The 25,295-nt window shown below is 40.9% G+C and overlaps 1 protein-coding gene across 1 annotated transcript in view; it reads left to right on the forward strand.

Moving 5' to 3' along the window:
* Positions 1-25,295, forward strand: part of LOC121514750 (neural-cadherin-like) — a 244,359-nt gene that overhangs the window by 60,928 nt on the left and 158,136 nt on the right. The window contains exon 2 of the mRNA XM_041795036.1: positions 10,503-10,700. Coding sequence (XP_041650970.1) covers positions 10,503-10,700 — 198 coding nt within the window. The remainder of the gene's footprint in view (positions 1-10,502; positions 10,701-25,295) is intronic.

Raw genomic sequence — 25,295 nt, forward strand, 5'->3', positions numbered from 1 at the left:
AACACACTGAAATCTCTGGAGGCTAATGCCACAACTGTATCTGTCTACAACCCAACGTCTAAAATGCTGAATTATCCCTTTAATTCTCATGTCTCATGAGGAATATTGCTCATGTCTGCAGCCACAGATCACGCAGCATGGCTGCTTACATGCATGTGCGTGCAAATGATGTCTCTCCTCACAAACATGCTCGCACTAGTACATTCTTCATTATCATTCCAGAGCTGATAGGCTCTAATTATCTGCCTTGCCTCTGATTAGTCTCTCAGTAACAAGCTAATTAGATGGAGCCTTGTAAAATCATCACCAGCATTACCACAGAGACACGGTTGGGAAAGACACCAACAAGCAGAAGGCAGGAATGTGTCTTGCTCCGCTCCCCGCCAACATTTGATAGTCAACTAAATGTTAAGTGCTGGAGCTCTGATTTCTTTTTGATTAAGAGCCTTTTAAGCCCCTTCTCCTTTGCAGAACAATCTTTATCCTCTCATATTATTCATCACGCTGGGATCGTTCCATCTTACAGTGCAGGATGATCTGGCTTAAACTGCATAAACTGCCGCTGTCGACATTTTCGGAGATAGCATCTGAACATTGATTAGTTTCTCTGCCCCCACGATACAGCGGCTATTTATCCAAAACGATCTATCGTCAGATCCGAGTCAGAACTTTCCTCTCCGCCGAGCAACTTTAAAGCCTGAGCAGAAAGCTAGATTAATTCTCTCCTCCAGCGTCTTCCTCCCTCTCTTATTATCCCTCTAACAATCCTTTTAGGAGCTGTCACACACTTTATAGCTATTGTGTTACAGTTGTGAACACTCCACATCCAGTCTGCAGCGCGGCACATTGTATTTTCCATCAAAATGCATCCTAACTGTAAGCCAGTTAAAAAAGAAATAGGACTTGTGATCCCAGCTTCTGCTTCCTGCCTCGTTTGAGCGAACACGAGGAGCTGTTAAAGATTTATTGGTGTAATTCATGCAGTTTGAAGACTCTATGTGCATGTACTCCTCATTACCAGAGCATAGTTTTCTTTAATAGCCCATAATCATCTTTTTAGAGACATTATGTCACAGAAAATTAAGTAAATCAGCAAATTAGAATGTTTTCTAGCAGCGACAGCACATCTGTTGAGTCAGCCCTCAGCCAGTGAAAGGAGGCAACGCTAACTCCTGCTGCTTTTGTCTGGGATTAAGGGGAACATATATAGCCTGTGGTCACACACAGGGGAGCTTTTACATAATGGGATTTGAAATCCATAGTTACTTTTAGCCCTAAGGTTACAAAGGTGGAGGGTGTTTGTGAGTGGGAGAAGAGGAGGCTGAGACAGACGGAGACATGCTAACGACAGCTCTACGTCATCCGTGCCTGTGCTGTGATGGGATGACTGGTTTGTTTGTCAGATTTCCCGATCATTTCTGTTTGTCCTGGACGGGCTCCTTCTTCTCCGGGGGCGAGGCAGATGGCCTCTGTGGATGGCGGCCTACTGAGCCGGTTGGCAGCTCTTCTGACATTCCTTCATGCCACGTTGACACAAGATCACGGCCAATATTTGCTGAAATAGTGTCTCGGCTCACAATTGGGTGACTTGCTCCACTTTGCAGGAATAGATTGTACACAGAAAGTGCCCTAGATCTGGCCCGTGGCGGTGTCAGGAGTTTTCTGTGCGCATTGTTTCCAGATTTTGTCATTGCGTTTAATGTGGATAACGAACCCCTGCCATCAGTTCCAGCTAAAGGCACAGCGACGGCTTCTCTTTGGGCGCTGCTGTGCACTCTTGCTGTCTGGCCCGGCTCAGGGTGAGCGAGTTGGTAATTGGATTTCTAGAATCTTCTTATTCACTCCAGTGATGCAGTGTGCAGGCGACAAAATGCCCGCAGCCGTGAGGCTTCATCCCGAGGTCCCTGAGGGGGGATCAAGGTAGCCTTACACAGACGTGCTCGATGAGACTGAGGCTGTCTCCTGTGGGAGCTGGATGTCTCGGAGCCTGGTTGGAGCGCCGATGGAGAAGGTCTGATGACATCACTACTACCAACTCCCACCTTGGGCCCAAACAGCCCTCCTGACATCCACTTAAACCAATCTCCCAAACCTGGCAGCTATATTGAAGTGAAAGGAAGAAGGAAGATTGTGAGCAAAGTGTGGTGTTAGAGATAGTGCAGAGAAACTCTGAGCTGAATCCAGATCGTGCTGGTCTCACAGGACTGAGAGATGTGGACCAAAAATCCCAATCTGATATTATTTAGCAACACATAATAAATATAAATATATATATATGGTTGTAGGATTGGGTTCCCTGAGTTTTCTGTATTGATGCATCTGTTTTACCAACAGGTGTTTAAAATCCACATTATGCAGGAAGCATGTCAGACCAAGCACTCCACTGTGTGCCTGCACAAGCACAGCAAGCAGAGTGTGAGCAGCTACAGTGAGGATGTGACAACCGATGTGGGTCGATAGATCCAAAGACATCAATATGTAGATGCTGCCTGAGCCGCTGGCTTCCAGCGGCAAGTATGCATCATTCAGGACGACGTATGCAAGGGGCAAGTCGTGGCTGACAATGAATGCAAGTCATTGACAGAGGGAGGTCTGTCATGATGAAAATGCTTGTAACTCACTGAAATAATGAAAATATTTTAAGGCCGTTTGTTTGGTCAAAGACATCAGACGTGCATTTATGAGTATCCAATGAAAAACACAGGATTTCACAACAAAATTCTTCATCTAATACAATTTTTGTCAAGGCTCTAGGGATGCATGATATTATTGGCAGATATCAAAATTTTCGCCAATATTTAAATCTGATATTTTGGACGTACGTAAAACATATTTAAATATCTGTATCAATATCTGTATCGGCTAAAATGAATCTGTAAATATGGGTATGTCGGATGTCGGCAAAAATCCAATATTGTCCATCCCTAAAAGGCTCATTTACTTTGCAAATGTTAATGCATGGAGACATAGTACATTTAATTGTGAAAATACCAATGCATTTTATACTCTACATGCATATGTATGATATAAATGTATGGTATAAATTGCATGGTTGCATTGTTTTTTCCAGGATCAGATCAAAATGCTTGGCTATGCTTCACACAGACATTATCTTCTATTTTTAACCTTTTTTTGTGATTCTGAGATTTTAATCTTGTTAACTGAGAATATAAACTGAATTGGTATTTTCTCAGTTAAATGTACTATGCTTACATACGTTAACATCTACTCAGTATAATGGCTATTGTAATGCATCCATCCATCTGTAGAGAATCACTGGAACCTTGTGAAGAATGTCAGTATAAAATCCCGTGTTTTTCATTGGATCAGGTATCCTGGATCATGAAGGCACATCTGACGTCTGTGGCCAAACAAACGGCTTGAAATTTGGTTAATTTTTCAGTGAGTTACAAGCATTTTAATCGTGGATAGACCTCCCTCCGTCTCTGACAGTAATGACACACCTTTTTGCATATAGTGCCTCAGTGACACATCTGAGAAGCCTTAGCGCAGGATCTACGTATTCATATCCATTGATATGTTAAAAAGTTATCCAGTCAGATAAAAAGAAAGTTAAAACACTGATCTACACCATTACTTTATTCTGAAATCCCTCACTCACATTGACAGTTTTAGCTGCACATCATCCTGAACTTTCAAACAAGCTGGCAGTAAATGGGCTAACAGTTAGCCCAATCAGCTGTTTGGACTTATTTTGACATAGACAACATCAGATGGGCCTTCAAACTATTTTTCCAATTACGTTTACGGTTTTTAATTCACATACAAGTTAGAACTTGTTGAAGGATTCCCCTTGTTCTCCTCACACACATCAGGGGTTGTCGCCTAACCCCTGGATGTTGAGCAACACATTTCAAATCAGATGCATGAGATGTACGGCTAAATAATTCTGGTATAAGATCCAGATACGTGTTCGGTCCGTCTCCGCTCCAGCACGGTAACGGAGCAGACAGGTTTCAGTTTTAGCCAATGAGAGAGCCTCCACCAGCGCCGCTGCTCTGCATCTCTCCTCCGCCGCAGCAGATGCGTTGGACTTCTATTTCTGCAGGACGTTGAAGCCCTGCACATAAATTCAGCACGGAGCAGATCAAACGGGGCAGGAATTGTTGCCAAAACGAAATTAAAATATCCGGTTAAATTTCAGAATAAAATACTCCGTGTTGACGCCGGACTTATGCCAGACTGTATTTCCTTTCACCGTATGGACAAAAAGTCTTAATGGGGCATAGCAGAGCCCATGATAAACAGGTCAGAGGAGCAAAAAGAAGCACACTTATTTATTTATCAAGTTCATCCTACTCCTGCAGTTCAGAACAATGACTTCACGTGTGTTTATTATGTTTGATGGCACTCCAGGGGTTTCTACTCGCACGGTCAGGTGTGATTCTGTAACTACTGCAAAACTCCTCGGTCTCGCGAGTCTAGCAGTCCAGCGGTGCTGCTCATTACTGCACTGCAAACACAGCCAGACGGTGTTAACGGACGCGGGGAACGCAGTCAAACTTCAGCAGAGATGTATCTGGTGTATTTTAGGGGAAAGAGGTAGAGCAGAAGCCCTGAACGTATGAAGAGAGCAGCGTTGCACACGCATACTTAGACAGCAGAGTTTAAATAAATGTGTAAAGTAAGACCATTTTTATATCTACGTTGAAATTCACTGGAAGAGAAGCAGGGTTTGTATCCTTTATGTGTCATAACTTCAACTATCTCCTACGCTGCCTCTATTACTTTTTTTGATCAGAAAACGGAGCAGGAAAGCCGCACGGACCGTCAAAACACACAATAACCAACCTAAATGACAGAACTGCTGATTCGCACAGGATTAGAAATACCTGTGGACCTCTGTGTGCTGAAATTTGGTCCGCCGTATGCCCTGGAAGTTTTACTCCACAAACTACAGATGGTCGATTTGCATGGGATAAAAGAAAGATGTCCCATGTGATTATTACAAATTACCAGAGGTAGGTAATACTAATCCCATGCAAATAGAGCTTAAGACATGTCTGAGACCGACAGTCCAAGATTTAGTTAGACTTTTGCCCTGCCTTCTACGGTTTGATCCAGCAAAGCTAACATCAAAGCTAACAGTAAAACTAACGGCAAAGCTAACAGCAAAGCTTACGACAAAGCTAACAGCAATGCTAACAGTGAAGCTAACATTAAAGTTAACAGTAAAGCTAACAGTAAAGCTAACAGCAAAGCTAACAGCAATGCTAACAGTGAAGCTAACATTAAAGTTAACAGTAAAGCTAACAGTAAAGCTAACGACAAAGCTAACAGCAAAGCTAACAGCAAAGCTTACGACAAAGCTAACAGCAAAGCTAACAGTGAAGCTAACATTAAAGTTAACAGTATAGCTAACAGTAAAGCTAACAGCAAAGCTAACAGCAATGCTAACAGTGAAGCTAACATTAAAGTTAACAGTAAAGCTAACAGTAAAGCTTACGACAAAGCTAACAGCAAAGCTAACAGTGAAGCTAACATTAAAGTTAACAGTAAAGCTAACAGTAAAGCTAACAGCAAAGCTAACAGCAAAGCTAACAGTGAAGCTAACATTAAAGTTAACAGTAAAGCTAACAGTAAAGCTAACAGCAAAGCTAACAGCAAAGCTAACAGTAAAGCTTACGACAAAGCTAACAGCAAAGCTAACAGTGAAGCTAACATTAAAGTTAACAGTAAAGCTAACAGTAAAGCTAACAGCAAAGCTAACAGTGAAGCTAACATTAAAGTTAACAGTAAAGCTAACAGTAAAGCTAACAGCAAAGCTAACAGCAATGCTAACAGTGAAGCTAACATTAAAGTTAACAGTAAAGCTAACAGTAAAGCTAACATCAAAGCTAACAGTAAAGCTAACAGTGAAGCTAACAGTAAAGTTAACAGTAAAGCTAACAGTAAAGCTAACATCAAAGCTAACAGTAAAGCTAACAGTGAAGCTAACAGCAAAGCTAACATCAAAGCTAACAGTAAAGCTAACGACAAAGCTAACAGCAAAGCTTACGACAAAGCTAACAGCAATGCTAACAGTGAAGCTAACATTAAAGTTAACAGTAAAGCTAACAGTAAAGCTAACAGCAAAGCTAACAGCAATGCTAACAGTGAAGCTAACATTAAAGTTAACAGTAAAGCTAACAGTAAAGCTAACATCAAAGCTAACAGTAAAGCTAACAGTGAAGCTAACATTAAAGTTAACAGTAAAGCTAACAGTAAAGCTAACAGCAAAGCTAACAGCAATGCTAACAGTGAAGCTAACATTAAAGTTAACAGTAAAGCTAACAGTAAAGCTAACATCAAAGCTAACATTAAAGCTAACAGTGAAGCTAACATTAAAGTTAACAGTAAAGCTAACAGTAAAGCTAACATCAAAGCTAACAGTAAAGCTAACAGTGAAGCTAACAGTAAAGTTAACAGTAAAGCTAACAGTAAAGCTAACAGCAAAGCTAACAGCAAAGCTAAAAGTGAAGCTAACATTAAAGTTAACAGTAAAGCTAACGACAAAGCTTACAGCAAAGCTTACGACAAAGCTAACAGCAAAGCTTACGACAAAGCTAACAGCAAAGCTTATGGCAAAGCTAACAGTGAAGCTAACATTAAAGTTAACAGTAACGTTAACAGTAACACTAACAGAAAAGCTAACAGCAAAACTAATGGCAAAGCTAACAGCAAAGCTAACAGTAAAGCTAAAAGCAAAGCTTATGGCATAGCTAACAGCAAAGCTAACAGTATAGTTAAGGGCAAAGATAAAAGCAAATAGTAAAGCTAACAGCAAAGCTAAAAGTAAAGCTAATGGTAAAGCTAATGGTAAAGCTAACAGAAAAGCTAACACTAATACTAACAGCAAAGCTAATGGCAAAGCTAAAAGTAAAGCTAACAACAAAGCTAACAGCAAAGCTAACACTTATGCTAACATCAAAGCTAACAGTAAGCTAACAGCAAAGCTAACGGCAAAGCTAACAGCAAAGCTAACGGTGAAGCTAACAGCAAAGCCTACACTTATGCTAACAGAAAGGCTAATGGCAAAGCTAACAGCAAAGTTAATGGCAAAGCTAACAGCAAACAGGTGAGCTCAATCAGAGAGGAGGGAAACACAAGGGCAGGAAGTAACACCAGACACAACACCCTGGGGGTAAGAAATACGAAACACAGCAGATAACATTAACAGTAGAGTCACGACGAGACGAGGAGGAAATACGCGCAGGAGCAGAGAGACACTCAATGAGAAAACAACAGGAAGAAGGACAATATCAAACTGACAATCATGACGGGCTTATTTCAGAGACGAAGTCTGAGTGACGTCAGTGATTTGGACACTGAAGCAGGCTTTGAGATCTGTCGGTGGTTGCTGTAACTCAGAATAACCGAGAAACAGAAGAAGAGGTGGAGCTGAGGCAGGTCTCTAGGTTTTTATAAATTTATATTTTCATTTAAACCAAAACAGAAGATACCAAACAAAAGTCCACCCCCATAGTGTCGATAAAGACATGGACTCTTCCTGTAGGTATGTTTACTTCTGCTGTAAAGATGGAGGCTTTAACATGGGTGTGTATGGGACTCCTGCCTCTTCAGCAGACTGCCTCTAGTGGACACTTAAGGAACTGCTGGCTTGTGCATTTCTGCATTGGCTTCAACTTTCAACCACAGAGGAAAAGAACTACACTACCCACAATCCTCAAGGCGACCACTCTGGTTGAGCCCGCTGTTATCGCAGCAGAGGAACCATCGCTGCAGCCCTAAAGAGGTTTAGATGCAGGAGCCTGGTTTAACCTCTAGAGGGCAGCCTCTCTGAATATAAGTTAGTCTACGCTGTACGTTTGAAACACAGACTGGTCCGAGGTTTCTCTCCATAATATGCTTCCATTTCATTTGTTTTTCTGTTCTATTGATGTTCTGTTATTCTTGAGCAGTTGTTTTCAACATTTCTTTGCTCAAGCCAGATCTAAGATCAAGCCATAACCATATCGATGCAAAATAAGTTTCTTTAACACGTGCATCAGTATCTTTAGTTGTTGTGTAGCTGTGGCAGTAGTGCATGTTTGAATAAATTCCCTCAGTGCCTACCAGTGTGCCTCGGCTGGGCTCACCATCTCAGAAACACTGTAGACGATGCTCAACAGTCCTGGGTCTTCTGGATTTTTCCTTTTCTGATGCACCAAATGTTTTCTCCTGGTGAAAGGTCTGGACTCAGTTCAGGACCTGGACTCTTTTCCTGTGAAGCCATGCTGTTGTGATGGTTGTGGTATGTGGTTTAGCATGGTCTTGCTGGGAGCATATGCTGCTTTAAAACCTCTCTCTGCTTCAACATTGATAGCTCCTTTCCCTTTCTTCTCTTTAGTCCACAGGACATGTCGTTGGTTTCCAAAAAGAATTTTTAAATTTTTTATTCCTCTGACCACAGAACAGTTTTCCATGTTTCCTCAGTCCATGTTTCTGGATCCTGTTCACATATGGCTTCTTCTCTCCATGATCCAGCTTTAACTGTCATTAGTGGATGGCACGGCCAACTGTGTTGACAGACGATGATTTCTGGAATGTTCCTGAGCCCCTGCAGATATTTCACTACAGAATCATGTCTGTTTTTAATGCAGTGGCCCCTTCAGCCTGTTCCCTTGCTCTCAGAGATTTCTCCAGATTCTCTGAGTCTGTTGATGACATTATGGACTGTAGATGGAGGGAGATTCAGTCTTTATTTTACAGTCTACTGCAGTGATACTCTACCTGTGGCTCCTTTATGTCTTCATTTGAAATATTATTCCCTCAAAGAACCATAAAAAGAGAAACTTTGACCTCAGATATTACGCGTTACAAGTTACATTAATCAGTGTGTTTCCCACTATAATACAGGAGGCTTTAAATGTCACCTTTAATTATTTGTAAATTTTTCCTTTTCCACTTTTTTTTGCTACTTTTGATCAATTTTCACTGCTGTAGGCCTTTGTTGGCGTTTGTTTTCGCCACTTTTTGCCCATTTTTTCCAATGTTATCTCTCTTCTTTGCCCTTTTTCAATATTTTTTTTGCCACTTTTCACCCATTTTAACTGTGTTTTGCTATTAAATGCCACTTTTCCTATTTTTGCCCGCATATTTGCCTGTCTTTGCTGCTTTTTGCCCATTTTAGTCACTTTTCACTCATTTTTTGCAACATTTTGTTGGACCATTTTTGCCACTTGCAACTTCTTTTTTTGTCACGTATCACCCATTTTTCTTATTTACACCCCCTTTTTTTAATGTGTATGTGTGTGTGTGTGTGTGTGTGTGTGTGTGTGTATGTGGGGGGGGGGTTGGAGGATTTGCTTGTATTGCTGATTGTTTTTTTGTTTGTTTTAAATCTTCTGTAAAGAAGATTGACTTACATCTGTATGATATGTGCTATACAAATAATGTTGAATTGAATTTTCCACTTTTCCTTCCCATTCTTGCCACTTTATGCCGATTTTGCTCCTTTTCACCCATTTTTTTCACCAGTTTTTGATCATTTTAACCATGTTTAACTCACTTTTATTGCCACTTTAGCCCATTTAAGCCACTTTTCACCTCTTAGATCGTGGCTCTTGTGGAGGTTTTTTCAACTGTTTGGCTCTTTGGTTGAGGGGGATTGAGTAACACTGCTCTACTATTTTACATTGAGGAACATTTTTCTGAAATTGTTCCAGACAGCTGGAACTGTTTACCAGCTAGAATCCTACATCAGACATGAATGGGACCACATTCCTCCCCCATCAACTGTTCTCCTCACGTCCCAGACATTTACAGACTGTTGTTAAAAGACGAAATGCTGCTCATCTTTACTTCTGAGAGACTCTGCCTCTCTAAATGCTCCTTTTATACCCAGCCATGATTCTGGCCTGTTGATGATTAGCCTGATTAGTTTCAGACCGCTCCTCCAGCGGTGTTTCATTAGTGCCAGCCTTTTTTTTCTCTGTCCATACTTTTTTAAAATGCGTAGCTGCCATCATATTCACTCTGCTCTGTGAGTAGCCAGCTAAGCTAATAATAACAGCTGTTCTTTTTTTTTAATGTGAAACTCATCCATGAAACCAAAACGTCGCTTTACTTTTTAGTAGGTTAACTTTATGTAGAGCTGAACTGAATGACAGAGTCAGTTTGAAACCAAAGGTCAGTGATGGAGGCGGGCTGAGCTGAGCGCTGCAGCTCTGCTCTTCATCCTTTGTTATTGCTTTGATTGGGAGACTTTGACGAGTTTTATGGACTGTATGTTTATGTTGTAGTCAGATGTGAATCCAGACTGATCTCCATCAGTCCTTCATGGCCACATTCATAAGTTTCTTGCTGATGAAGATGTCTGAGGGTTAGCTCCTCTCTCACAGCGGTACCTGTTTCATCCCTGTCGTACCCTCGGTGACTCTCTCCTGTCGCGGCGCTGGCTTCCTCTGGCTGCTTGTCTCCGCTCTACACTCACAGTTACACGACAGCTGTCACTTTCACTAACCGCAGCTCCTCCACTATCTCTGCTCCCCCCCCTCCAGGCCCAGACTGGTACCTGAACAAGGTGAAGCTGAAGATCACTGATGTCAATGACAACGTTCCTGAGTGGAATATGAAGCCGTACCCGTACCTGGCTGTGGTGTCCCCGGAGGCCCCCGTGGGGACGTTCGTCTACCAGCTCCAGGCTCAGGATGGAGACGAGGGCAGGAGCGGGGAGGTGGAGTACTTTCTGTCCGACGGTAAGCTTCCTGCTCTTTGTACACGGAGATGAGAGGTATAGGAAGGAAGTGTATTAAAATAGCGGTAGGCTGTGTTGTTGTTAAAATAGCTTGACAGGCTATAGCGCCTCAAAAATAAATACAACTAGTCAGACACCAGCACAGTGGCTCCCACAGACAGCCACAGGCGCTCACACATCCATTCATGCATTCATACACTCTTTAGGTGTCCATTAGTTTCCGTCTCCCTGTCACCCCGTCTTGCTCTGCGTCTGTATCACCGCCGCTGCCTCTCTCTCTCTCTCTCTCTCTCAGCCAGAGGCCCTCACACATTTGTTTATGCACTTATCATGCGCTCTTGTCTATCTGTCTGCTTCTCTCTGTTTCATGCACGCACAAAATCATGCGAGCACAAACGCACAGACGAGGCAGGCTGCTGGAAATCTGCCAGAGTGGTAGACCCCCCGGTGTTTGTGGGGATAGAGGTTTGTTGGCATGTCAAAGATGGGGGATGTGCTAATCTCGCCAAAGGGGCTTTACGAAACACTAGACTTTGACTCACATTAGTGTGCTGCGCAGCTGAGGTAAACCACATTTACCACAATGCACCCTGTGGTCTGTATGAGCACGATAAGAACTCTTGTAAGCGCCGAGGTTTACCTCTGAAAGCTCAAATTAAATACTAAACAGTTTCCCCTAAAAGTCATCTGGACTGGACTTGAAGATTTCACATGTATTTATTTAACCCTCTTATCTTGTGCTTAAGTTTTAAGTCCTCCCAGGATGATTGTTGGCGGCCTTCTGATGTGCCAGGTCAGCCTGTCTGACCTCGTTTCCCACAGTTTAACTGTACTGAAAATTTGATCTTTTATTTAAAACGTGCCTTGAGGAGTTTACACACGCCGCGTGTTTCTTTGAGGACGTGATGAATGCATTTCCTGTCTCATAAAACATTTGTAAAGCCTATTTTTAAAGATTCAAAAATAGAAAACTGTTTACAGCCATGTAAGCTTGCAAGCAGTCTTCACTTCTTCGCACACCTTCATACAGCGCCTTAAAAATATTCACCCTCTCACGTTTTACCCTTTTGTTGATTTATTTATGAAGTGATTGTAGGATAAAGACACTGAGTCTTGAAGGTCTAGTCACTGGTTCATCAATATTCCTGGCTACCATTACACCATGAAAACAAAAAAACACTTCAAGCAACTCAGAGAAAAGGTTATTGAAAAGTCTAAGTCAGGGGATGGAGACAGAAACATCTCCAAGTCTCTGAACATCCCCCAGAGTTCAGTTAAATCCATCATGAAGAAATGAAGGACTATGTCACATGTGTAAATCTGCCTAGATCAGACCGTCCTCACTAACTGAGTGGGCGTGCAAGAAGGAGACTAGTGAGAGAGGCCACCAAGACACCTATGACTACTCTGAAGGAGCTCCAAGCTTCAGCAGCTGAGATGGAGAGACTCGGCAGACAACAACTGTTGGCCGGGTTCTTCACCAGTCAGAGCTTTATGGGAGAGTGGCAAAGAGAAAGACACTGTTGAAGAAAACTCAGATTCAGTCTGGACTAGAGTTCACCAGAAGGACTGTGGGAGACTCCATGGTCAAGAGGAAGAAAGTTCTTTGGTTTGAGGAGACCAGAATGGGGCTTTTAGACCATCAGACAAAACGCCAAACACACCATCCCCACTGTGGAGGACGGTGGTGGCAGCATCATGCTGTGGGGATGCTTCTCAGCACTGTGTAACTGACACCAATGATTACACCGAGCTCAGTACCAGGGTCTGGAACCACTACTGACACCAAAATTACGTCTTAAATTTTCTGAATTATTTTAAGTCGATTTTTATCTCATTATCTTGACCTCCTTCTTCTTATGAGTTGTCATTGTTTTCAGATGCATTTTTAAAGGTTTCATAGTTGTACAAATCATTTGTAGTTTAACAAATCTTCCCTTCTTAAAACCTTTTCCAATCGTCTATAAGTCAGGTTATTTTTAACTACATATCCCTGATTTTTTGGGCATTTTTCATTCAGATCAGGTCTAAGCTGTACTCTCTGAGCTGTCTCCTAACTCTTGAGTGATGGTTTAAGACCACGCTGGTGTAGCAGTACAGCACTCATTTAGATCATTTAAACATCAACATCAAAAAACATCAATTTGAGGTACGCAGATAGCCTAGCGGTGACCCATGTATGCAGGCGGCCCGGGTTCGATTCTGGCCTGTGGACCTTTTCCACTCTCGTCCCATTTCCAACACTGTCCTTGTCTGTCAAAAAAAGGCACAGAAAGCCCCCCCCCCCAAAAAAAATCATCAATATGACTTCTTCTGATTCATTAATCAACATGCAATCAAAGGTTAATTGCTGAAATATAAGGACTGAATGACTGATTGATTAAGGCTTAATCACCGTTAGCTGAATGTTGTGGGTTCAAGGATTGCATTCCTGCTGATTGTGATTCTCTTCTGTATTTTCATTTTGCAAAAATTCAATGAAAACATGAAAAACAAAGAATTGATTGTGTTCAGTTTATTTCTATGCTCCACGAAGCTTTGTGGATTTCAGATAGATGATGAAGAGCACACATCACTGAGCTACACTTGCAGCTGAAAATAGTCCCAGAAAATTTCACTTCAGTAAAAAGCTGGTTGTAAAAGATGATTGTAACACAGCAGTTTACTCTCCAGCAGGAGAAACGATGAGCGTAAAAAGCATGCGTCACTTTCCAGAGCAGCAGAAAGTTCTCATTCATAGTCATGGGTTTGCAAAGGTGCCAGCAGACTGCAGGCGTACTGGACTGGTCCCATGACAGTTTCCTAAAGGTAGACCAGAATAAAGACTGAAGACCGACATTAAGAGGGTGCTGAGATCTGTTTTGGCCCGAGTCCCTAAGAGCAGAGTGTGGTAATAAAACAACGAGAGGCGCTCGAGGCTGCACAACCACACAAACAATAGCTACATAATAAAAACAGTTCTGTTCATGCATACGTAGACGCTGTAATGGATAATCAATGATTCAAAAGGCCTTTTAAATGATGCATTTTAAAACCCCTGATTGATCGCTGGATCTTGGCCTCTCCCTCCTCTTAGCCATACTCCGGCACAGACTGGACTCTATCTGACGACTGAAGTCCACTTCACTGTGGCTCAGTTGTGGGTTCAATCCCCGGCTCCTGCAGCAGATGTGTCCTTGGGAAAGCCAGCTACTCCAGCTTGCTCTCACTGCTGCATCAGCGCTGTGTGAATGAGCTTGAATGGGATAAGGTAATACTGATGGACACTCTACATAGCAGCCTTCAGTGTGTGGATGTAGAGTGAATGGGCATGAATGGGTGGGGGTGACATGCAGGGCTTTGAGTCATTAAAGCAGGGGTTCTCAACCTTTTCAGCCAGCGAACCCCAAAATAAAGGTGTCAGAGACCATGGACCCCCACTGGACCTGAAGGTGGTTTAACACAGCCGTGCACAATCTAGAACAGTCATGTGGAGACAAGGCCGTCCATTAGGGGGGACGTGGGGTCCTGACCCTAATGTTGAGAACCCCTGCATTAGAGAAGTGATCTCCAAGCTCAGGTCCTGTTAAGATGGAGGGTTTAGATGCAGCAGCAGGATCTGGGACCAGCTCCCCTCACTCCTACTGGAAACAGGGACATCATAGTACTGTCACTGGTCCATTTCCATTGGACTGCCAAACAATAAGAATTTTTAATCACAGTCAATCTCAGAATTTCTGTAGTTAATCCTGATTAATTTCATCCTTTTTGATCAGCTGAGGTCAGGTGAGGGAGCGTATGCCGGTTCGACAGTTTGCCATGCCAGCCTTGGTCCTGTGCTGCTCTTGCCATCATCCAGGCCTACTCCAGGCCCATGCCCCATCTCTCCCGGTAACCTCCCAGCCCCCGACCGCCCCGACGTCTGGTCTAGCCCACAATGTCCCTGACACCCAGTATGTGGTGAACTGGATCAGGCCCAGGTGCCTGGAGAAGCACAGCTGCCACGCCAGTATCGAGCAGCTGACCCTTCCCATCCCCGCTTTCCTGAGCACGCCAGCCTTAGACACACGGTCTTCCCACTGATACCAAAAATGCACCAAAGAGACGTCATAAAGGAGTCCAGCAGGGCCGTCAGTCAACATGCAGGCCTGGCAAGAGGACAGGAAGACCAGGAGGATCTGGGACAGACAGACTCTAGCTTTTGTCTGCCTGCTCAGATACTATGAGCACCACGCCTCATGTTCCATGCCAAGTCTGTTGATCTTTGTCTCACAGTTAGTGGATCAGCGGACTATGCTGCTGGAACAGGGTGGATCGGTCCAGATCAGGACAGCTAACATCGTGGAATTCCACTTTTTTGGATTTAAAACTGTTTTTGAGTCATTTCTGATTTTCCTTTAACTAAGGGAACCGGACTTCCTGTTTGGATTGAGGCCTGCTTTAATAGCTACGGTCAGAGTTTTCTTCGAGCAGAGATGGTGAAAAAAGCTCCACGTCACACTGGCATTATTAACCTTCTCACAGCTGGCAGGATGTAGTTTCATCTTTCCCTGTTATAGCTCCACAGCTAAGTATACATTCATCCCTGCTGGATGCTGAGTGCAGGTTAACTGTCCCAGCGTGAACACATGAGAGGCATTCATGCACAGACAGTTAAAGAGTTCATGCACAGACACAAGCTTCAAATACACGCAAGATAAGGTAACAAAGAAGAAGATTCAACCTGGCATGAACATGACTATTCTGCACAATGGTGTTGATTTTTAGTTATCTTTTTGGAAGATAAACCCATCATTCATTAAGACAGAGGTGTCAAACTCAAGGCCTGGGGTCCAAATCTGGCCCTTGGAATGATTATATCTGGCCCGCTAGATCATATTTGTATTCTAACTGGCCCACCAGTATGAGCTCTGCAGATTTCCTCCAGTATGAGCTGTTGAAGAATGTGGGGACAGAAATTAATTTGTGTTTTTATTTCATATTTTCAATTTTGCATCTCAGGATTACGACTCAAACTTATGATTTTGACTTTTCATTTCATACTTTGACCTTTTCAACTCATAATTTGGACTTTATGTGTCACATTTTTCTTTTAGATTCCCAATTTTAAATTTTTAGTCATATTTTGACCTTTTCAACTCCTAACTTTAGCTTTTTAATCCCATATTTTGACTTTTAAACTCATGATTTAAATTTTTTTCTCATATTTTGACATTTTAAATGAATAATTTTTCATTTTTATATCATATTTTGACCTTTTAGGCTACCAAATTTAAATTTAAGTCATGTTTTTAACTTTTTAAGTCATCATTTTGAATTCTAGCTCGTATTTTGACATTTTCAACTCCCAATTTTGACCTATAATACTCACATTTTCAAATTTTCACATTTCAGAAGTTATATTTTCAATATTAAACTCATGATTTCAAATTTGATCTCATATTTTGACCTTTCTAACTTATGATCTCAACCTTCTCCTCATATATTTGCTCTTTGAAAACAGAATTCTTCTATTTTTAATATCGTGTTCTGATCTTTTGAACTAGTGAGTTGGAATTGTTATCTCAGTTTTGAGCTTTTAAACTTATATTTTTACTTTTTTGAATTTCTAAATGATTTATCATCAGTGCTGTTTTTATATTTTATTCCTGGTGAAAATGAGGTTGACAGTTTGAGGTTGTGTTGACCCTGTTAGGCTCTCAGGTTAGACCTGAATCCAGAATCCGGCCCCTGCATTAACAGATGTTGACTTTAGTGTTTAGGCCACATGCATGGACGCTGGTCTAAAAGAATTCCAGAACGGATGAGAAACAAAGTCATTGACATCTATCAGTCTGGAAAGGCCTTCAAAGACAGCCATGGTGAGAACCATTATCCACAAATGGAGAAAACTGTGAACAGTGGTGAATCTACCCAGGAATGGCCGACCTACCAACATGACTCCAAGAGCGCATGGATGACTCATCTGGGACGTCCCAAAAGAACCCAGAACCACATCTAAAGACCTGCAGGCCTGACTCTAGGCCTGCTCACAGATTTTGGCTGAGCTCCTGACAAACCCAGAGAACGGGCCCTGCCCGGTAGTGATTAATCGATAGTATCGATTATTTAATAGTGCCACTTCTGAACCCCTTTGAACCTCTGTTTCAACTCATTTTTTACAGTTTTGTTTGCCACTTTTTGACATTTTCAACTCCTAACTGTGAATTTTAATCCCAAATATTAACCTTTTCGATTTAAAATCTTAAATTTTGATCTCATCTTTGGACATTTATAATTCAGCATTTTTTTTTTTTTTTCTCATATTTTGACATTAAAAACATAATTTAGAATTTTATCTTATATTTGACCTTTAAAACTCTTGATTTTGAATTTTATCTCATATTTTCACCTTTCTAATGTCTTGATTTAGATTCTATTCTCAAATCTTGACATTCATCTCAATATCACTTTAAATCCCAAATATTGACCTTTTTGATTTAAAATTCTAAATTTTATTGTCTCATCCTTTTACCTTTAAAACTCAAAATTTTAATTTTATTTCATATTTTGATCTTTTTAATCTCTTGATTTTAAATTTTATCTCATATCTTGACCTTTTCAACTCCTTATTTTAACTTTACATCCCAAATATTGACGTTTTGATTCAAATTTCTTTTTTCATTTTCATTTTATCTCATAGTTTGACATTTAAAACTCATGATTTAGAATTTTAAATCATATTTTGACATTTAAAACTCATGATTTAGAATTTTAAATCATATTTTGACATTTAAAACTCATGATTTAGAATTTTAAATCATATTTTGACATTTAAAACTCATGATTTAGAATTTTAAATCATATTTTGGCATTTCAAACTGATGATTTTGAATTTTCTTTAGTAACTGTTAACAATTATGATTTTAACTTTTGACTTTTTTTTTAAAGTCAGAATCATTTATCATCAGTGTTATGGTTTTTTACCTATAATTTATTACTGGTGAAGATGAGGTTGACAGTCTGGGGGAAATTTTAGGCCCTCAGGTTAGACCTAAATCCAGAATCCGGCCCCTGCTGTGACTGAGTCTGACATCCCTGGTCTAAATCATTAAAGTGTGAAAAATATGCAAAAAGAAATAAACCAGGAATGAGGGAAATACTTTTTTTGCAGCGCTGTGCGTGCACAAGCATGCTAACGATGCAGAACACATACCTGACGATGTTTTCCTCACTTCTCCACGAACTGTTGAAATACAGGAAAAAGCACAGATGCATTAACAAGCATCATGACAAGCAGACAGCAGTTACTAAACATAGATACAAACAGCATGTCTGTACCATTTATTTAATCATGTTCTTCTCTGAGATCAAGTTTTAGTGTGCAGGAGAGACCCGAGACAAACATCTGCTCTGAGATAGGAGCAGCTCCACGTGCCTGAGCGGTTTCTACTGTTTGATTTCGTCCTCTCATTATCTTACTTTTGTCGCTGAATTAAAGCAGCATGCTGATGTGTGTTCCTCTGTATTTGAACTCCAAGAGTCTCATTAATGTTCCCAATAGACAGACGGCCTGATATGGCTTTAAGTTCACACTAGTTCAGTAGCGGAGGGCTCTTCAGCTCACTCACCGGGGATAGAAAGAGTTTTTCCTCCACCACTGTGAGCTGAAGTTATAAACAAGTGACGAGATGTGATGTTCTCCATCTTCAGCAGAAGACGCTCATTAAAGAGATAATAGCTGGTTGTTCTGGTCTTGTTGACCGCTCAGGTTTTCAGAGCTGAGGACAGTGTTTGTGTCCTGAACCAGGAGGACAGAGATGAAGAGCACCAGGTAGTTTTAAGGCCAGATTAGCGGTGAGCTGTTAAAGGATATTTCCAAGGATATTTTTCTGTACTCCAGAGAAAAATAAGCTCGACTCTGCCTTTAAACCAATTTTAATTATGAGATTTTGAGCACGTTGCTCCACAGGAGGATTAAAAGTAAGGCTGCTGTCTTCACCACATCTACTTATAGGACTGAAAACTTAAATTGTCGTCCGTTATGTGTTTGGCTGGCGGGGAGATGTGGGCAGAATTTAAAGCTCCTTCAGTATGAAACACCCACTGATTTATTCGTGCTCAGGCCAAGTTTGACGCCACAGCTTGACAACTTACAAAAATAAAGGACACCTGAATCACGTTCTAGGATGCCAGTCCTGCTAATCAATCACTGATGAGTGAGATCTACCAACACAGATCATATATTAATGATTTAGATCTAATGCTGCAAACTGATGTCACACTGTTCTGTTCTCTTAAATCCCATGTGCTCGATCTTCAATCTTCAGTCAGATTTTTAACTCAAACACTCATGCTGTTACCATGGAAACCCATTCATGAAGGTCCTGCTGCAGTTTTAGTGTTTACATTAACCCTATACCTACTGAGCCGGCGCTGGCGCTGTGTTTTATATGTCCGGAGTATTATTACCGTTACTCTGTCAAAGTTTGTCCGATCAGAAAAATTCTAACGGCGTTGGAAAGCTGAGAATTGTGGGCATACGCACATATGTGGTTCATTACGGTACTTGCAACCATATGACGTGGGCATTCATAACAAAACACAAGAAGTATTGCGAGACCGCTACACGGATTCTCAACACTGTAACTCCTCCAAAGTTTGCTCAATCTAAAAAATTCCAACACTGACAGAGAGCCGAGAATCTGTGCTTTACAGCAATGTATGATGTGTGGTTTGTACAGTGCTTAACAAATGTATTAGACCACCCTAACCCTAACCAAAGTCAGGTTTCTGCCACAGCTGCCCTAAATTAACAGCATTGGTAATTACCAAAATCACTTTTTATGTTTCTGCAATGGTTAATACACCAATATGTAGAAGCTCTTTAACCCAAATGGTATTTTTAATGCTAAAATAGAATTATTATTGTTATCCATGAATTTTCAAATTTACTGATTTACAAATAAACTGAAAAAATAGTAAAGCACATTAATATTTCTGATTAATATGTCAAATTATAGTTATTTACTGTCATTCCTGAACAGAAAAATGAGTTTTAGTGGTTGAATGTTATGCTTGATTCATTTCTGACTTCTCGGCTCAAATTTGGGTGAATTCAGTTTGAAATCCCTCATTCCTGTTAAAATGGTAAAACGTGGAGAGCTGACTGAAAATGAAAGAGTCCGCATTAAAGCACTTCATGATGCTGGATGGTCTCTGAGACAAATATGACAGGTGGTCTGATACATTTATTAAGCACTGTATATTACAGTAATGTCCAACAGCACCATGAAAACGGCAGCTTTGGCAGAAGACGAGTGAGAAAGGAGAGTGAAGAAGAGAGTTAAAGGAGAGCGAGTGAGAGTGGTGTTTAGTTTTCTAAAAACAGCGTTAGATAGTGGCATTTGTGCGTGTCTGTCATGTGCAATAACAATATGTTACTGAGAATGTGGAGAATGCATTTTTCAACCTTTATTTGCACTAATTGTCTCCTATGTATATAGTTATCTTTTGCACTGTGTTTTGCACACCCAGAGTCCTAGACTCAAAAATGACTGCTGATTGTTCTAAACATGTATAGATATAGATACATTTCAAATGTCAAATCAAAACTTCATGAGCAATAAGAAAATTTCTTCTCATAAAAGCCATGAAAAACAAATCTGTTTTTGTGTTTTCTTCTTTTAAACTGCTGACAATTCCGTATAATGAGCAATAATCATTAACCAGATGTTGAAAAGTCAAGTTCAAGTACTCCTGGGAAAAGGGACCAAAGCTCTCAGACTTAGGGCATTTCCTGACTATTTTACAGCCATGATAACACAATATGTCCAAGTCAACATTTTTAGGCTCAGGAGGTAAAGGGTTAATGCCAGTGGAAGCCGTCTTACGTCAAAGGTCTGATTTAAACACCTCAGTGTTACTTTTACTTGAAAATGTGCGTCATTGGCCTCCTCTGGCTGCAGCTGTTATTTCCCATTAAATTAAAGAGGTATTGACCAGTGAACGCCTCCATTCTCGCAGCGTTCCTGACAGCTGTCACTGTGATTCTGATGAATATAAAGCTTTAACAAAGAGGAAAGTGTTGATGTGAAGGGAGAATGAAATTCTTTCTGTTCGATAAAAATGACGTACCATCATTCACAGAGTTAATTCGACTTACTTTTCTTTACGCTGTCCAGAAAACGCGTCCAGACACTCCAACAGTTTCTCCAGCTTTGACTTTCCAGCTCCCGTTTGAAACAAAGCGAGCCGGCGTGGGCCGAGGCTGAGATTCCCATCCTGACATCTCAGCCGTCAGTGATAATAACAGCCAGCAGATCTCCAGGAACATGGAGCCCAGTGTTGAGACATTTATTCTCCACGGCTTCTCCTATTGTGGCCTGGATCGTACCTAATTTGTACATCGCTGTGGACAAAAGCCTCTGCCAAATGGATTCATGTAAATGGAAATGCAAATTCAGCTTAAAGTCAGCGTTGAATGTCTGCCATACCGGCTGAATATAAAACAGCAATTAAAGAGTCATTTTGATAAAGCTGCTTTATATATTTTAATCCGTGTGTCATGAAGAGACGATGAGGAACGTTGATGGCTTTAATAAAGGTAAAGGATGTTCAGGCAGTGGAGGACATGTTGGATTGATTTTTCCATATGTCAACACTAATTAGAGGTTCTACTGAAGCCCAGTGTTTTGGCTCAGGTGGATCTGTCCTGGAATTTCTCATTAGCCCGGTTTTTAGCCGCGATCGACAAAAGGAACAGTGACATTTGGAAGACTCCTCCCTTTAGTGTTTTATAATTTCTATTCTAACCCATTTTATTATTATGGAGTCATTATGGTTGCAAAACTTTAAAGCACACAAGATTGGATGTTTAATCCTCATCTATTTATGCATGGAAGAAAAAATCTACAGGCTGAGAAACTGAGAGGACAGAGAGACTGGAGTAAATAAAGAAACAGAAGAAAAATGCAGTTAAAAGAGTTCACAGTGTCATGAAAAAGTGTTTCTGATTCCTGATTTTTCTGCTTGTTTATCACACTTAAATTTTTCAGACCATCAAACCAATTTAATATCTCACAGAGACAACCAGGGTAGATAGAAAATGCAGGTTTAAAATGATAATTTTATTTATTAAGGAAAAAAAAATCCAAACCTATCCGGCCCTGTGTGAAAAGGTAATTGCTCCCCTTGTTAAATCATGAGACACGGCTTCAATAAGAGAAACGCTTCGACTTTAGAGACGCAATCAAAAGGCCAAACGAACTTCAAAAGGGGAAATGCGATGCAACTGACAAAACGCTCTCCAAGCACCAAAAACAAATTCATGAACGACAAACGCACCTCTAATACAGAAATGATTCAACACTCAGAACGATCCTGATCCAAAACAAGCTTCAAAACCAGAAACGCTGGCCTCCAGGGGGCGCTCTATCAGGAAGAGATAGAGACAGACAGATGGAAGAGAGAACGAGCCGAGGACGACTTATGATTGTGTTTTGTGGGAATAATACTCGTTTTGATTCTTGGAGAGCGTTTTGTCAGTTGCATCTCATTTCCCCTTTTGAAGTTTGGACTTTTGGTTGCGTCTCTAAATTTGAAGCGTTTCTCTTACTGAAGCCGTTTTGTTTCATTTAGAGTGCGTCTGGCTTTTGCAGACCATTTGCCCTTACCAGCCACTGTAAAAATCCCAAGAAAATTCCTGAAAAAAACTAACCCAAACTAACAGAAATTTACAAAAAAATTCCACCCCAAAATTCCAAACACATTCCCTCCATAATACACCGCTTTCCACATTCTTATGCAAATGACATTTTTCTCTAATTTTCCTAAATATTAATGCAAATGACAGTCAGAGTATTTTTCAAGTCATCAGCTGTTAGAGCATAATTCAAATGTTTTTGAACAAACTTCATATTGATTAACATTATTGTTTTAAAAATAAGAACCTCAAAATGCACTGTTCCACATTATTAAGCAAACAGAGTTTTAAAACATTTTATAGGTTGTAAAGAACTGAAAATGCTCATTTGTTGAGTTTGCAGCATCAGGAGGTCATATTTACTGAAATCAAAGCTATTTCAATCAAAAACATCTGAACAGGCCAAGTTCCATGTTAACATAGGAGCCCTTCTCTGATATCTCCTTCACTATTCTTGCATCCATTGAACTTGTGAGTTTCTGGAGAGTTTCTGCTTGAATTTCTTTGCAGGATGTCAGAATATCCTCCCAGAGCTGCTGTTCTGATGTGAACTGCCTCCCACCCTCATAGCTCTTTAGCTTGAGGATGCTCCAAAGGTTCTCAGTAGGGTTAAAGGTCAGGGGAGGATGGGGGCCACACCATGAGTTTCTCTCCTTTTATGCCCATAGCAGCCAATGACACAGAGGGATTCTTCGCAGCATGAGATGGAGCATTGTCATGCTTGAAGAAAATTTTGCTACAGAAGTCACGGTTCTTCTTTTTGTACCATGGAAGAAAGTGGTCAGTCAGAAACTCTATAGACTTTGCCGAGGTCATTTTCACACCTTCAGGGACCCTAAAGGGGCCTATCAGCTCTCTCCTCATGAATCCGGCCCAGAACATGACTCCGCCCCCTCCTTGCTGATGTCACAGCCTTGTTGGGACATGGTGGCCATCCACCAACCATCCACTACTCCTCCATCTGGACCATCCAGGGTTGCACGGCACTCATCAGTCAACAAGACTGTTTGAAAATGAGTCTTCATGTATTTCTGGGCCCACTGGAACCGCTTCTGCTTGTGAGCATTGGTTAGGGGGGACTGAATAGTAGGTTTATGCACGACTGCAAGCCTCTGGAGGATCCTACACCTTGAGGTTGGTGGGACTCCAGAGGCACCAGCAGCTTCAGAGACCTGTTTGCTGCTTTGTAATGGCATTTAAGCAGCTGCTCTCTTAATCTGATGAATCTGTCTGTCAGAAACCTTCCTCATTATGCCTTTATCTGCAGGAACCCATCTGTGCTCTGAATCAGCCTCAAATTTCTTCACAGTACGATGATCATGCTTAAGTTTTTGTGAAATATCTCATGTTTTCATTCCTTGTCCAAGGCATTACACCATTTGACACTTTCTGGCAGCTGAGATCCTTTTTCTTTCCCATATTGCTGAAACCTGTGGCCTGCTTAATAATGTGGAACAGTCAATTTTGAGGTTCTTATTTTTAAAAATAATGGTTATCGTTGTGAAGTTTGTTCAAAAACATTTGAATTATGCTCTAACGGCTGATGACTTGAAAAATACTCTGACTGTCATTGGCATTAATATTTAGGAAAATAAGAGAAAAATGTCATTTGCGTAATAATGTGGAAAGCGATGTACAAGCAAATTCCCTAAAAGTTCCATAATAATTCAGGAAAATTTTGAAGAACATCTCCTCCAGACATTTCCAATCAAATCCCCAAGTTTTACAAATGAATTCTTAAATTTCCATAAAAGTACCCAAAATCAATTCTCAAGATATTCCAAGCAAATAACTTTAAACTTCTAAGAAAATTCTGGACAAATACCTGTAAAGTTAATAGCAGAAATCATTAATGTGATTTTTCAACATGCATGTGGTTCTCTGCAACATGTTGGGATGTGGAGATATGAAGGGGAGGTTAATGGAAGGATAACTTCTCTATTTTAACATCTAAATACGTAACGTTTGTGCAGCATCAATGCAGATCTTCTATCATTTAACATCCACGATAATGATGAGAGCTGTAGCAACTTTAGATGCATTTTATTGTCATTGCATGAGTTGGCTTACTTCTACCAAAGATCATCAATGTCTGCAGCCTTTGCTCCAGATTCTCAGTGGACCTCTTCCTCGTTATCTTTCTACCTCGTTATCATCTCATGGCGGTGGTGTGTTTATGAACGGAAGTTACAGCACACTTGTTAACATTAACGCCTATACCTGAAGTCATACAGATACATAATTATGCCAATTAACTTACTTCAAGTTACTCAGTGCTATTTGAAGACACCGAGTTTTTTTCTTTCAGGATATAGATTATAATAACTCTAACACTACGCTCTGCTCACGGTGGGGTGGATGTGAAGAGACGGAGAGAGAGCGCCCCCCACAGACAGCTGGAGCAGACTCTGTTCACCTCAGAGTCCTCAGACACAAAACCAACCAGCTTAGACCAGAGTCCTCAACAAGAAGAAGAAGAACACTGTTTAGAAATGACCCAAACACAGCAAACTGGAATGCTGTTTGTCTTTGCAGAATACTTAGGCACTGTGGCTGATCCATGGCTGAGGAAATGTTTGACCATGACAGACTAAGTGAATCTCGCCACTGAGGCAGGACCCCATAGACAAAGCTGGGTCAGAGACCGTGCACCCGCTGCAGCCACCAGGAGGTGGAAACAGAGCTGGACTTTCTAACCACCTGTCCTTACAAGGACTTCAGAGATGAGTTCTTTACTTTTATCAGCTGCACTCAAAAATAAATCACCAGCATGAACAACCAACAGAAGCTTTCGTATCTGCTGGGAGAAGTGGAACAGCGTCAAATGTTGCAGCACTTTAGAGAGCTGTTGTGACAAAAATGCAGTGAAAATAATAATAAGAATGATATTATTATTATTATTATTATTATTATTATTCCTATTATTATTATTAT

Source organism: Cheilinus undulatus, linkage group 9, assembly GCF_018320785.1.
Source record: "Cheilinus undulatus linkage group 9, ASM1832078v1, whole genome shotgun sequence".
NCBI classification, from domain to species: domain Eukaryota; kingdom Metazoa; phylum Chordata; class Actinopteri; order Labriformes; family Labridae; genus Cheilinus; species Cheilinus undulatus.